This window comes from Nelumbo nucifera, chromosome 7 (assembly GCF_055504915.1).
Source record: "Nelumbo nucifera cultivar China Antique chromosome 7, China Antique-T2T, whole genome shotgun sequence".
Classification (NCBI taxonomy): Eukaryota; Viridiplantae; Streptophyta; class Magnoliopsida; order Proteales; family Nelumbonaceae; genus Nelumbo; species Nelumbo nucifera.
Window position 1 is genome coordinate 3,120,113 of NC_142655.1, and position 14,886 is coordinate 3,134,998.

The window sequence follows — 14,886 nt, forward strand, 5'->3', positions numbered from 1 at the left end:
TTGGATTACTTTTGATTTGGGAAGAAATGGTGCAAATGGATATTGGGTTGTATTGAGACTTGTTATTATTCCATCCTAGTGAATGGAACTGTAGTGGATCACTTTCCGGCTATTAGGGGAATTAGACAAGGGGACCCCCTCTCTCCTTTCCTTTTTATCTTGTTTGCAGAAGTTTTGGGGAAGTTAATTGAGAGAGAAGATTCGAGAAGTCTTGTGAGGGGGTGGAGGGTTAGGAAAGATAATATACCTATTACCCACTTACAGTTTGTTGATGAGGGGCTTTTCCTGGGAACCAGGGGAGGAGAGGAAGGATCACAGGGTGAATTGGGAATTGCTCTCTAAAAGTAGGGCTGATGGAGGGTTAGTATTAGGGAACATTTGGAAGAAAAATGAAGATGTTGGAAGGTGAGAGGGATAAGCTGTGGACTAGGGTAATTTTGAGTATTCATGGTCAAGCAGAGGATGGCTGGGACACTGGGTGGTTGGCAAGGTCAACTGGAGCCTCTCCTTGGAAATATATGCATGCCATTCTACCTTCTCTTCTGCAGCACATCAGGTATGACCTTTGCTCTAAGAATTAGATAAAATTTTGGGAGCACATTTGGGTGGGTGATGTACCTTTGAAAAACCAATTTCCTTCCTTATTTTCCTTCTCCTGGTATAAAAGCAAGGTTGTGTAGTTTTACGGTTCCTTCGCAGTCTAACTTTGGGTTTGATTGGGATCTGGGGTTTAAAAGAGGCCTAAGGGATTTAGAAGCCGAAAATGTCATGAACCTGATTCAGATCTTGAATGGGGTGGTGGTGGATCCCTCTGAGAGGGATAAGAGACTGTGGACTTTGCTTAATGTAGAATAAGAGACTAGGCCCTGCTTGCCATTGTTTGTCAAGGGCAAAATAAACATCTTCCATCTCAAACTTTCTTTTGAGCCACCTCTTAGTCTCCTCAGACAATTTCATCCTACTAAGGCCCTAGCAATCTCATCCTACTAAGTTATAGACACCCCATCAAACTCCAACTTGGTAATCAGACTTTTCCTCCAATCAAAACCTTTTACCCAGATTCTCTGATTTAAGGGCCTTCTATAAATAGCCTTAAAGTTCTCGACAAAGGCCCTAGCAATCTCATCCTACTAAGTTATAGACACCCCATCAAACTCCAACTTGGTAATCAGACTTTTCCTCATATCATTGGCCATTGCATGAAAAAATTTAGTGTTTCTATCGCCCTCTTTCCCCCACTTATGCCTAGACTTTTGCCTCCAACTAACTTCCTCTTTGTACAGAATATCTTCTAGCTGTCTTCTGAGCTCCCATCTCTCTAGATTGTCTCTTGCTTCAAAAGTACCCCCCCCCAACCCTCTTTCACCCACTTATGCCTAGACTTTTGCCTCCAACTAACTTCCTCTTTGTACAGAATATCTTCTAGCTGTCTTCTGAGCTCCCATCTCTCTTGCTTGTCTCTTGCTTCAAAAGTAACCCCCCCCCCCCTGCCCCTCTTTAGCATCCAACTCCTCAATTTGATTGATCACTCCCTGTTTTCTCTCTTTAATCCTTCCAAACTGTAGAATGTTCCAATCCTTGATCTTCCTTTTTAGCCCTTCAACTTCCAATGGAATTTCATACCCTCCTAATTAGTGCTTGGATTGCTTTCATTCCACCAATTTTTAACCGACTCAACAAAACCAGGGTGAGACAACCACATGTTTTCAAATCTGAAAGGTGTGGGCCTTCTAGTACCAAGATCCTCTCTCACTAAAGTAATAGGCCAATGATCTAAAGTTACCCTAGGCAATGTTCTAGAATTAATAGTCCCCCAGTGCTCCACCCAATCTGCTGTGAATAAAAACCTATCCAACTTAGAGCATGTAGGGTTCTCCGGAAGATTGGACAAAGTGAAAAGGCCATGTAGCAAAGGAACCTCTTTCAACTCAAAACTGTTGATGAAGCTATTAAATTTTCCTACCACTTAGTATTCTTTGGCTATTATTACTTATTAGCTCTATCGGGGTTGCCAACAATGTCACCTTCTCCAAATCCTCATTTGAAATGTGATGCTCTATTTCTTCTACCTTCTTGCATTTCTTAACATACCACAGCTGCTTAACCTCAATGCTAAAGGACATCAGAAGTCACTTCCCAGCATGACCCCCATCTGCCCTCCGATCTACAAATGATTTGCTTCCTATTAGGCACAAACACCGCCAAAGAGATGAATCTCAAAATCCTATTATCTTTCCTTTCAGTGAGATATCTATGCCTATCTCTGGTAGTTGTAGTTCTCCATAATGACGGTTGGTCTGCAAGACTGCATGTACAACACCATCTACAAAACCTTTGAACCAGGCTATCACTTCATCTCCAGACAATATTGTTCCCCTCTTCACTTCTCAAAACATCAGCATCTCACCTCTGCTCCCTGAGGTCAAGAACTTTTTTTTGAAGAGTAAAATATAAATTTTATTAAAAGCAAAAATCAGTTACATGTAAAAGGTGACAAGATGGCACCTAGCTTACAAAACAAAGAAAAACTGAACTAGGTAAAGTCCAAAACTAAGACTGGTACAATTACATCATTGAATCTCAAGCATACTCCAGAAATTTTCCCACAAATCTGATCTGTTTACTTGACCGAAATCTGGTAACACCCAAACCCAATCTGCAATTAGCGTCCCTACCAGAGCCACCAGAACTTCTGTGCTCTTGAGTTTGTCTTCAAAGATCCTTCTGTTCCTTTTGTTCCATAGTATCCAGCCAGCACACAGCAAAGGGGATGCAGCTCCATACTTATCTCCAGTATTTTTCTCCCCATCTTCTGAATTCCAATTACAATATATTTATAGGATCGGGGCAGGTTTTACATGTTCAGTCCCAATATGTATGTAATAGTGCATTACAAGGATACTTTTTTTATGGCGCATGACAAGGATACTTCCCAGCATTTTATATATGTTTCTCATGGTTTGCCTATAATAATTTCACAATAAGATGCCTAAAATTGTAATTTTGCAGGGAAACTATTTGAAAAGAGAGAACAAGAGAATTAGCAACAGAGGGCCTTTCAGTTATAATTGGGTCTTATGGGGTTGGACCTGATAAGCCCAACAAATATAGGGTCAGTTCTAGGTCCATTACTTACAGACCCGAGAACATAAATGTCAATACAACTAATGCATGATTAATGCTAATAGCAAACATAAGCATATGAAACCATGTATCAATAAAATATCAAAAGAGAGGCCTATGTTATCATACATAAAGTAGGGCACAAACTATGGTTACTAGTACATACCGCTGCAACAACTTCATATAGAGGAGAAATAACTTGATCAAGGAAAGATACACCATCCTGAGAACTGCAACTATTGGCATGCTGTGCAACCTGCTGCCTTAATATCTCATCCAGTTCCCTTACCATCTGTAGGAACAGATTTATAGACCCAAGAGAAACATAAGAACCATAACAAAATGAAAAGGGGATGGAGGATTAAAAGAACAGGAAAAAAGACAACAAGGTTATTCAAGACAATTACATTGAACAAGGATTAAATAATTAGAAGTTATATTGTATTCAACCCTGTTTTAAAAGGAAAAGCAAACACCATCACATAACTAGGCTAAAACTGCAATGGCCAGAAGTACTCATGGCATAGAAGAACCTCAAGGAATTTTTTTATCAGTAAGAACCAAAGGATATTGAAAAGGTGCATGAAGTGAATCACTGAAAATACCAAAATACAAGAAGAGCAGAACACCAACAAGCATGGTAGAAACATGCTTAGCTATTTAATATCAAAGAGCAGTATCCTGCACAGAAGCTGAGAATTCATGATTTTAATTCCATATGGAAAGAGGAGATGTAAATCAGTGTATAGCATCACACATCACTTCACATTGATTACATAATGAAAGAACCAAAAAAACAAGACTTCATCAGTGTACACTAAGATATAAAATAAGTGACAAATTATTCAAATTTTGAACTTACATGATGGAATATGTAGCATAAACATTCTGGAAGAAATCTAATGTTGGCAGCTTCACCCCAGATCAAAAAGTACAAGGAAACAAACAACAATTTCTTTTCCTTGCTCAGAGCCTCCAAACTGCAAAATAAATATTGTCAATTTCCATTTGATTTTAATCATTGTGGAACATAGAGAAAATATCATGAACAAACAGAAACAAAACTTTTGGAAGAAAATGGGAACTTCTCTCTGGGAACCAAGGAGAGTCAGAAAAGGATCCTCCTATCAAATGGCTATAATGTGCAGAAGAAACAGAGAAGGTGAGATTGGCTTGGGTAGATTAATGTTAAGGAAATATTCTTATAGGGCAAGTGGCTTTGGAGATTTCTTATGGATCCAATTAAGTTCCGGTATGCTGTAAAAAAAATATCCATGGGTACAATCAAATAGATGTGATACAAAACTGGTATAAAGAACAATTTTGGAAAGAAATCCAATCCATCCTTAATAACCTTCACAAATTCATTAGATAGTATCAGGAAGGGGAGATTTAGTCAGATCTTGGACAGACCTTTGTTGGGGAGAATCATTATTGAAACAAAGAATCCCAAGGTTATACTCCTTACCATTATAGACATTCAATCTAGTCTATGTGTTTCCTTTTCAGGGAACTCCTCTTATTGGGATTTTAGATTTAGGAGAGACCTCAAGGATAACAAGGTGTTGGAAGACACCATGTTTTTGGAATCACTAGAGAGTCTTCTTTGATCCTAATTAGGGTGGGGGTTATTAAAGAGTATCTAGTAACAATAACCAATGAGGAAGGCTTCATTAGACCACCTCACCTCATATGTGGTTTCCTAATTGGGGTGGGGGTTATTAAAGAGTATCTAGTAACAATAACCAACGAGGAAGGCTTCATTGGACCACCTCACCTCATATGTGGTTTCCTTACAAGGCCAGCTATGAAACCACTACATGCTAATTACTGTCCTTTGCGATCAGTATAAAGGATCTTTTTTTTTTTTGCTCTTTTTGGTGCTAGGTGGGCTTTGCTACAGGACAAAGACACTTTTTAGACCTTTTCCCCCAATAACAAAGAGGGGAAATTTTTTGAAGATGTGCTAGAGAAACTATCATATGGATGATTTGGGAAGCAAGGAATTCCAGGATTTTCTCTAACAAATATCAATCTAGATAATCAAGTTTGGGTTGACAGAAAGCAGAGCCATTCATCAGGTAAAGACAATGGAAGAGTTTTCTTACTTCACTACTGATGATATTCTTCAGGGATGGAAAATGGTGATATTGAAATCTACTACAGGAGAGATAGGAGACAGGCATATCATAACTGGAACCCTCACAACAATGTGATAAAATTTTGACAACTGTTTCATTAGGTTAGTCAGGTATGGAAGGTGCTTTTAGAAACAATAATTGAAATATTAAAATGGGATTCTCCGGGCTGATAGGAACTGGAAACTCTGACCCTTGCCATTTAATCCTCAGAGTGTATATATAGCAACTAGAACTATTGTAAATCCTTACTTTATACATCTTATTATAATAAAACATTACCAATTATGGATCGAGAAAAAAAACACAACGATACAAAATTTTGATTGGGAGGAGAGGGGAGGGGAGGGAAGAAATGTTTCTTGGATTACATACTTGCTCCACACTGGTTGAATGCACAAGTAGTTACACCATTTGATGTAGTTGTCAAGGGACTTGAGAAATACCCTCTGTACAGCAGCTTCATCAATTTTCTGCACCCAAAAGAATACATGGAATCGTGACAAACATGTACTAGCATGAAGTCAAAGTACAGCAATTTTCCCATGTAAGAAATATCCAGTTAACTACAAAGCAAGCCACAGATTTATTACGTATAGCAGCAATCAATTCAATATTATGAATACAACGGTTAACTGATTTATTAAAAACTTGGCCATCATAAAAGAAAAGTTTTAGGTAACATCTCATCTATACTGTTCACCATAAGTTTTGATCTGTTACTAAAAAGTCTTTACATTGTTAACCTAAAAAAGGATATTATTTATACACAAGGATATATCAACCACAAAATTAGAGTGAGGTGAATAAAGTGGAGATGCACTAAAGGAGAGTTGTGTGATGAAGTATCTCTTTAAGACTGAAAGAAAAGATCTTCACAAGATCGCAACAATACTAGCAGTACCTTACAGAGCAAAATGTTAGGCGAACAAGACACAATGCATTCATGAAAGAAGCATTCCAGATTTACACCAGCTCACTCTTCACTGATGCAATCATCTGTAATCTATGCATATGAATAAACCATCTCAGTTGACTTTCCCTCGTTAGTGTCACATGGACATGAGCACAAGAGTCAGAAGTTGATACGTGCACAAGAGTCTAACTCAGAAAGATGAGAATATATGGACTCACTGACACATCTATCAAGAAGTATATACTATTAAAATAGTTCATATGTCTTTAACTCTAAGGAGGTACCCACAAGTCTTGGGAAGGAAATGATGAGGGTTAGGTTTGGGTGGTTGCAGATACGATTGCAAAGGAAAGAAGAAAGTGGTTTTGAGGGTCACAGATGATTGAGATGGCTCTGAGAAGCACCAAAGCTCTGATAGCTGAGAGAAAATGACCATTTCAGGTGAGCAGAGCATTGAAAACCGTGAGAACAAAGAGGTTGGAGCCCGATCGGCAGTCTATTAGTGTGATGTGTTTTGGATCTTTCTTGGTTAACATTCAAACTGAAGAGGTACAATGGAGCACCACAAAGTGAGAAACTCTCTTAGCTCTCTCCAAGGTGACATCGAAATACATAGCTTACAGCATAACCCAGAACATATGATCCCTCCCCACCCCTTGCTTTGCCAAAGCATCAGCAAAAGCGTTTGCACTCCTTTTTACCCACTGCAACTGAATCTCTGTGCTTTCAGTTAAGCAATTGAACTTCCTTCTTTCCTTGATAAAGTTCCACCAACCAATATCTTCTTTTTGCAGCCAGTTTATAACCAACTTAGCCCCTTCAATAATCAGTCTTCTAATGCTCAGCTCTTTCACTTTTGAATTCCTTTCATCATCGTCATTATTTCTGCCCTCAATGAATCTCCCACACCTATTGATCCCAAGTATAGAGCAATAATTCTTCCCTCCTCATTCCAGAAAACACCTCCAATGCCTGAAGGACCTGGCTTCCCCTCACTACTGCCATCAAATTCGACTTGGCAAACCCACAAGGAGGTGCGAACCACATCGGCCTGATAATAGCTTTTGGGAGAGAGGAGTCTGCCACCTCCTTCCACTTCCTATGCAAGTCATTTGTGGAGATGTCATCAAAGCTGCTCAAAGGCCTGACCCACTGGATCACTCTAATTGTGATGGCCTCATTGATTCCTTCTCTACTTCTTTCCTTGTCTGAAAAAAAAAATTTGATCCCTTTCTTCCCAAATTGTCCAGCATACCGCTGCTCTTGTACACCTTCACAGAATTCCCCCCCTTCTCTTTTTCCAACTAACAAAAGAAGAATCAAACAAGCCCTATACATTTGGCAGGGGGCTCCACCTGCACCAAAAAAGAGAAAAACCATTCCCGGATAATAGAAACAAAAGGATGGGAGATTTACAAAGGATACACCAATTTGGGGAAAGGCACCAACTTTGTCTCTTTCTTTGGAGATCACACGTGTTGATAAAGATTTTCCAACAAAAACCACTTACCCTAGGGGGGATAGACTTGTTCCAAACCTCCTTAACTGAAATGGCAACAGAACTGTCTGCAGATTGGGTCAGGGCCAAAAAGAATGAAGTGCAAGAAAATGAGCCAGATGAAGCAATATACCAACTCCTATTTATCCCAACCATAAACAGACCCAAACTAATCCAAAACTATATTCTTCTCCCCTATTTTAAAAGGCCTTTACTCCTCAATCCAATTCCACCCACCATCAATCTCAGCAACCCAACCCTTCCTTATCTCACTGACTTGAACCTCAGCTTCAACCATTTATTCCAGTTCGAATTTCTACTCTACCATTCTTGTTAGATCTAGGATCTCATTGTCACAACTCTCTTGTCCCTCTGAACCTTCATCCTCCTTATCTGAATCCTTTATTTCATAATTTATGTCTGATTCCTCTGATTGTCTATCAGCAAGGTCCACCTCCCCCATTATTGGAGTATCTGATTTATCTTGTGTAAAAGAGTCCACTTTCTATGAATCAAAAAAAGAGTCCACTTTCCCCTTATTGTGATCATTTTTCACTTTCACCGTTTTCCTTTCATAAATTCTTTTGAATTTATTACTTAGCCCCACCCCACAAAGCCCGTTCTTCAAATGAAAGAAAACCTTGGTCACATGTACCAACTGCCCTGGATTTGGATTTTTTTATCTTTTTAGTTTCAGAAATATTTTGTGTTTACCACAGCCATCTATCACTAAACAGTCCTTCAACTCAGATTCCACCCAAGTCTCTGTCCTTTTTTTTGAAGATAAATAAAAAACTTTATTAATGAAAAGGCAAAGAGCAGATACAACAGGGTGATAAGAAATCACCCAGCAAAGACAAAACCTGCCCAAAAACAAAGAAACCCCTCAAACAGAAAATCAGCCCTACCAAGTCTAGTACACCCTGAGAAATCCAAATCCAGATACAACTTCAAAAAACCCCAAACAAATATCATGCATACCCTCCCACCAAACACCTCGATCCCCACAAATCCCTAGCGATGAAAAACGCAACTCAATCTTTATCCATTTTCTCTGTGTACCCATAGTCTGAAATGTAGTTCTCACTTCTCATCTGAGAAACTTTCTCTCTTCTTGCTGATCAAAAAAAATTGTCTTATTTCCCTTCTTCTTTAGTCCTGTCCCAAATACTCCCAACTTTAACCTGGCAAAAAAAGTTTCCTGCATTAGGAATTTTCCCTTCTACATTAGTAGTTTTCTGTCTTCTAAATCTTCTTACTGCATTTGGAATTTCCCTTCAACATTTTCAAAAAAGCTTCCTGAATTGAAGAGGAACACTTCTTGGTTGGCCCAAGCATTCTTGTTTTTAGTGCATGGGTCTGTAAATGTTATTCTGTTGGTTTGCTTGGGCCACAAAGCCTGTATGCTGCTTGTATATTTTTTTCTTTTAATGAATTCCTTTTAATTTTATTAGCAAAAAATAATCTAGAGATCATATCCTACTGTCCATACTCCATAGTATCTCCTTCACCACAAGTTAGGGGGTTTGAAAGGAAACAGAATTGAATAATTTTTTTACTACAAGCAATAGCCTCTAATGAATTTGTGGAGAACAGGAGAAGATGTAAGTAGAATGGCAATTGACTGCTTATAAGTGATAAAATAGGTACTATCTTCACAATTACATGTACAGGGAATACCAACCTAATCCATACTTCCAAAGACTCCATAGCTAGGTCAGAGAAAGACAAATAAAGGTGACTTAACACATGATAGCTACAGATCCAACAAAATGAGATAATGGACATTGCAAATAAGAAGGTGGAGTAAAATACAGTGACTCTAAAAAGAACCAATTATATTAGTAATGAAGAAACAAATTGCTATACAAGACTCACCGGTTCATTTTCATCAGGAATACCAAGACGAGATTGTTCATTAGCAAGCAAATGAACAATATGTTCACGCTGGTTAGAAACACTGTCTTTCTGTTGCACAGCCAAAAAGATATTCAGTTATTAGGACAGAGGATCCACACCATTAATGAGACATCCATAACAAATCATTAACCACAAGACACAGAAAGGAACATTTTGCATGACCGCAAGAAATAAAAACCAAAATGCAAGATTGGACCATGAAAAAAATCAAAACAAAAGTAAATTTGTAGCAGTCAATAGCATTAAAAACAACCAAGCCAACTTCCAATGAAGCAATGATGTATATCCATACATTTATAGATCAAGCAGCAAAAAAAGTCTGTGGTACTTCCAATACAGTTAAGCATGAATACAAATCAAGGCAATTACCTCAAATTAAATTTCTCTTGGAATACACAGTCAACCAAAAAGAGGACATTCCAAGATAATGTGATTGTATGAGAAAAAACAATAAAAAGGAAACAAAATCCAAAATCCTCCCAAAAACCCATGTAAGATCCATACAAAATCCTCCTAGAAAACCCATGTAAGATACAAGTGGAGGACCTCACCATTATCTCACTTACTCATATAACTCACCCCATTTCACATTGCAATTGCCTACCAATGATTAGCATATATTTCTAACACAAATGTACAAAAAATATTGGACACAACCATGGATCTAAGTACAAACCTGGAATCCAAAAACATACTGAAGAAAATCAAATATATCTGCACTCCTTGTGGATGGAATAGAAAAATCACCAGGCAACTTTGGTAGGCCCCTAAAGTATCTTAAAGCTGACACTGCAGCTTGTACCTGACAATAAATTCAGAAAGTCAGAGAGTAATGCCAGCAAAGAATTAGAAACCTGAAGCCTAATAATGTAAAACTATTTTACCTCAGGTAATGACACAACGGCATTTGTCATGGTTGGAACATCCAGAGGTATAATGTTATAAGCAATTAGGTCCTCTGTCATTGCTGCATCAGATTTCATGACTCGTTTCAGCTGCAAAGAAGCAAATCGAATGAGTTGAAGCAAGAATTTGCACAACCAATCCATGCCTTCTCTTGTTCTTCCATTTTACCAATAACAAAAAGAAATTAATAATATACCTGATATACAAGTAAAGAGAACAATAAATCCTCAGAGCATAAAAGTATAGAAATTTGTGCAAAAAATTTAAAAAAATAATCAATAACCCATAAATAGGAGAGACAAAGAAATTAAACAATACTGTAGTAGATGAGGAAGAAATAAAAGGAAACTTAAGTCTACACCATGCAAACAGCCAACAACTCAAAACTCCAGCCTTAATGATGAAAAAGGTTTTAGAAAGACCAGAAATCCCACCTCTTCAGGAATCAACCTTTCTGCATCTTCAGGAGAGACCTCCTTTGTAAGCTCTTCCAATACCGTCCCCAAAACCTTTAAAGTTGCAAAAACTTTCTTCCTCTTCAGAGTTTTACGCTCCAGCCTAACATTTGATAACAAAAAGTACTGAATACTTAGCATGAAAAATAGGGAGAAAAAAAACAGTAGCCAGAAATGAGTAACCACACAAAAACACTTTTCAATTGGTAACCACACAAACATTTGCATGACCCTACATATAAATATATCTGAATACCTAAAAGGTAAAACATGTAAAGGGTAGAAAGGATGAAGAGAAAATTATTTTACTATACTCAGGATTGGCAGTATGTAGATGTCTCCAACAACTGAAATGCAACTAAATAACTAGTTTATGCAACTCTTGGTTTTCTTCACCCTACAGCCAAAGATGCATGAAAAGGCACCCAACTTTCTTCCAGTATACATTTTATGGGCCCCACCATGTTTGCAAGGGTAAGGTATCAAAAGTTACATAAACTCTGTGTAAACTAGGATTATTGAAACAGTTTTTATGCCCACAAACAACACCTAGTGAATAACTGAATATTTCATTTGTCAGCAAAAATTGAGCAATATAACAGGAGATGAGAGAGAAAATGTAGCAAGACAAAATATAGAATTAGGGATGACAATGGATCGGGTTAAATGGTAAACCTGCTTTGACCTGACACTGTCAGATCAGGTTCAGGTCAGCTGTGATTGGGTGTCAGGTCAAATGAACTGAACCTTACCCATTGGGCATTACTAAGCCATAGATTCCTTTCTTTTTCCATATTGTTGTGTGTGTTGTAATGTTGTTGTTTTACATATTTTGGTGATGGTGTTTTATGTAAATCTCTGTTCTCGTTAGGAGAAGACATGAAATTATTTTTCTTTCCTAGATTTCATGAATACAAAACTGATGACAGACATTTACAATGAAACATAGTAACATTGAAAATTTGAAAATATCCACTAAAAATAGGATGAAAGGCATGACAAAGGTTAAAAGAGATCAACAAAAGAAACACATTGAGTGGGGTGGGGTGGGGTGGGCAAGAGGAGGGAAGGGTAGAAATGGAAATAAAGAAGATTTATCTAAAATATTGCTTTCAAATTGTTTTCCAGTGAAGAGACATACTCTCCAAGGTTACCACTGAAAGGACCCGACTCTCTTAGTTTCATTTCATCCTCACGCAACTCATCCACCTTATGTTTCTCCCTGTATTGTTTGTAGAAATCCTGTAAGCGAGCAATGTCCTGACTCCTATCTATGCCACCACCCTCCTTCTTTGCAAGCTTTTGCTGAAATTTCACCCAAGAAAGCCAATGTTACAGAAAAAGAGACAAAAAAAAAGAATTTTTTAAACACCCATAACAGATAGCAGATCAAAAAAAATACCCATAACAGATAAACAAAAAGCAGTGAAATCAGGGCACTGACTAGGCAACACCTAAATTTTCATACTCCCTTCATACCTCTTAATATATGCCTCATTTTATGTCTTAACCTTTCATTTCCCCATAAATATGATATTCAAGATTACCAGCCAAAAATTTAGTTCTTTAATTTACATATCACCTAAGCGCTGCCTAGGCAGTCCAAAACTCCTAGATTGCCTAGTCGCTTGGCTACACTGACAAAAAGGTTTGAGCTCCAACCCTACTCTACTCCAAAACATAGTGAAGGATAATATTGTCGGAAGTAATTCAAATAGATCTGCTGAAATATATTCATCAGATCAAAGAAAATATGTTCAGCAGCCATAGGGTACAAAACCAAACATTCCACTTGCAAGTTGCAAAAGCAAAAACATACCCTGATAACAGACATTAAACCAGTCTTGAACTGTAACACCCCTCTGCCCTCACTGTTAGGGTCCAAATTTTGTGCCAACGAGTATGCATGCTCACACACTGCACCAAACAGAACAGCAGAACAAGAAATTAAGGAGTGATCAAATGACTTAAATAAAAGCAAACCACACTAAATTAGAATTTGCTGATAAATTTAGTAGTTGCTTCAACAGCACTACCTATAATTATAAACAAATTTAATTATCAAAAAAAAATTAAAAACAAACTTTAAGTCTTTAACCTTTATTAATTCCATCTTTTTGTGGTAGTAAATAAAAAATAAAATTTATTAAGAAAGAGAAGAACAGATTACAATAAATGATAAGGAATCACCCACAATAAAGGGGAGATAAAAAGCAGAACCAACACCCATCCTCCCCCTCTAAACTCCAAACATGAAATTCCAAAAGCCAAACCTGGACTAAACCCCAAAGTCCACAGAAAAACCCAAAGATTACAAACAAAATTAAGACTAACCCTCTAACTCAACAAACCTACTGCCTGTCCACCCAACCCTCAAAACCAAACCACCAAACCTGAATAAAGCCTTACACCCAAAGAACAAAACCAACTTACAGCTGCATAACAATTTTGCCCAATTACTCGGCCTCTCCAATGACTGAAGCAGGAACCACTTTACTAATTACATCTATTGCTAGTAGCTACAATATCACTATGATGCAAAAGTTTTCAGACAACATAAACTAATATAAACTCAAGGAACTATAGAGTTTACACATCAAAAGAATATATATATATATATATATATATATATATATATATCTGTGTGTGTGTGTATGAACTACTTTAATTATCCAAAAAAAAAAAAGAACTACTGGTCCAAGGGCCACTGCTATTAGGGCACAGAAAGGTGAATGACCACAATCCTAATCTTTTTTATCAATAACCACAATCCTAATCTTTTTTAATCATAAAAGATTTTCTGTGGCCAAAGTAGAGCAAAATCCACCTAAGTACTATGATCCATTAACAGATAATGCCTTCCATTACTTGGTTTATCCATGGACTATGGGTAAGAAAAGATTCAATCCACATGTTCAACAGCCTTTCACATTTCTCTAAGGGTCAACTTGCCTGCTATTTTGGCATGGTTAAGATCTTAAGGGGGTCCAAAATGGTATTGCTTGAAATTTAACACTTAGGCATGGTTTCAAATGTCGCTAATGTCGCCCGACATATGTCGATGTCGAGGCTCACCGACATGAAAATGGATGGTAATATAAAAATTACATTATGTCGGTCAACATTTCCTATATTTCGGAAATGTCGACCAAATCGGTCCAAATAACCAAAAAAAATACAGTTTTTCCTATTATGTCAACTAATGTACATTAAAAATATAATATATTAGTATATTATAATAATATAATACAGCATATTAATATAGATTATTCCATTAATATTTCTATTTATTATTTCAAATAAAATATTTATAAAAAGAATTAACAAAATATAAAAACAAAAGAATAAATTAATTACTTTATAATATAAAACATAAAATATTTTTCAAGTAATAAAATATTAACTAGTTAGTATTTTTTAAAATATTTATTAAAATCAGAAATTTTTTATTAAATTTTATAATAAACCATATTCTACATTTAATATAAAAAATCAGAATAAATTTAATAAATTTTATACTAAATCATATTTATTATAAATTTAGTATTAAAAATCATAATAAATTCATTATGTTTTATAAGAAATCAGAATTTGTCATAATCTTAATACTACAAAAAGGGAAATCAGTTTATTAAATTTATAATAAAACATAATGTATTATAACTTTAATATTTAAAAATAAGAATAAATGTATTTCTATTTACTAGTGTGAAATAAATATATTAGAATTTATAATAAAACAGAACTAAAAGTAAGAAAAGAAAATATCAGATAACCTTGTAAAAACATCAAAATGCATAATAAATCAGTAAATCGCCATTTACTAATTTGTTATTGATCTTAGTTTCTTAGCTTTATATAATGGTTGGGAATAAGATAATAGTCTAGAAATATGTATTAATGCTTCTTTTATCATTTCACAAAATATCT

At 36.4% G+C, this 14,886-nt stretch overlaps 1 protein-coding gene across 2 annotated transcripts in view; it reads right to left on the reverse strand.

Annotated features, from left to right (window-relative positions):
- The window catches only part of GSL10 (glucan synthase-like 10), a 122,227-nt gene that overhangs the window by 104,412 nt on the left and 2,929 nt on the right, over positions 1-14,886 (reverse strand). For both annotated transcript variants that reach the window (XR_016078315.1, XM_010259171.3), the window contains exons 3-11: positions 12,776-12,873; positions 12,098-12,261; positions 10,936-11,059; positions 10,480-10,590; positions 10,272-10,397; positions 9,554-9,643; positions 5,637-5,734; positions 3,986-4,103; positions 3,290-3,415 (exon numbers count right to left, since the gene is read on the reverse strand). Coding sequence is in view for 1 of the 2 variants with exons in the window: in XM_010259171.3 (XP_010257473.1) it covers positions 3,290-3,415; positions 3,986-4,103; positions 5,637-5,734; positions 9,554-9,643; positions 10,272-10,397; positions 10,480-10,590; positions 10,936-11,059; positions 12,098-12,261; positions 12,776-12,873 (1,055 nt within the window). In the remaining variant the exon portion in view is untranslated. The remainder of the gene's footprint in view (positions 1-3,289; positions 3,416-3,985; positions 4,104-5,636; positions 5,735-9,553; positions 9,644-10,271; positions 10,398-10,479; positions 10,591-10,935; positions 11,060-12,097; positions 12,262-12,775; positions 12,874-14,886) is intronic.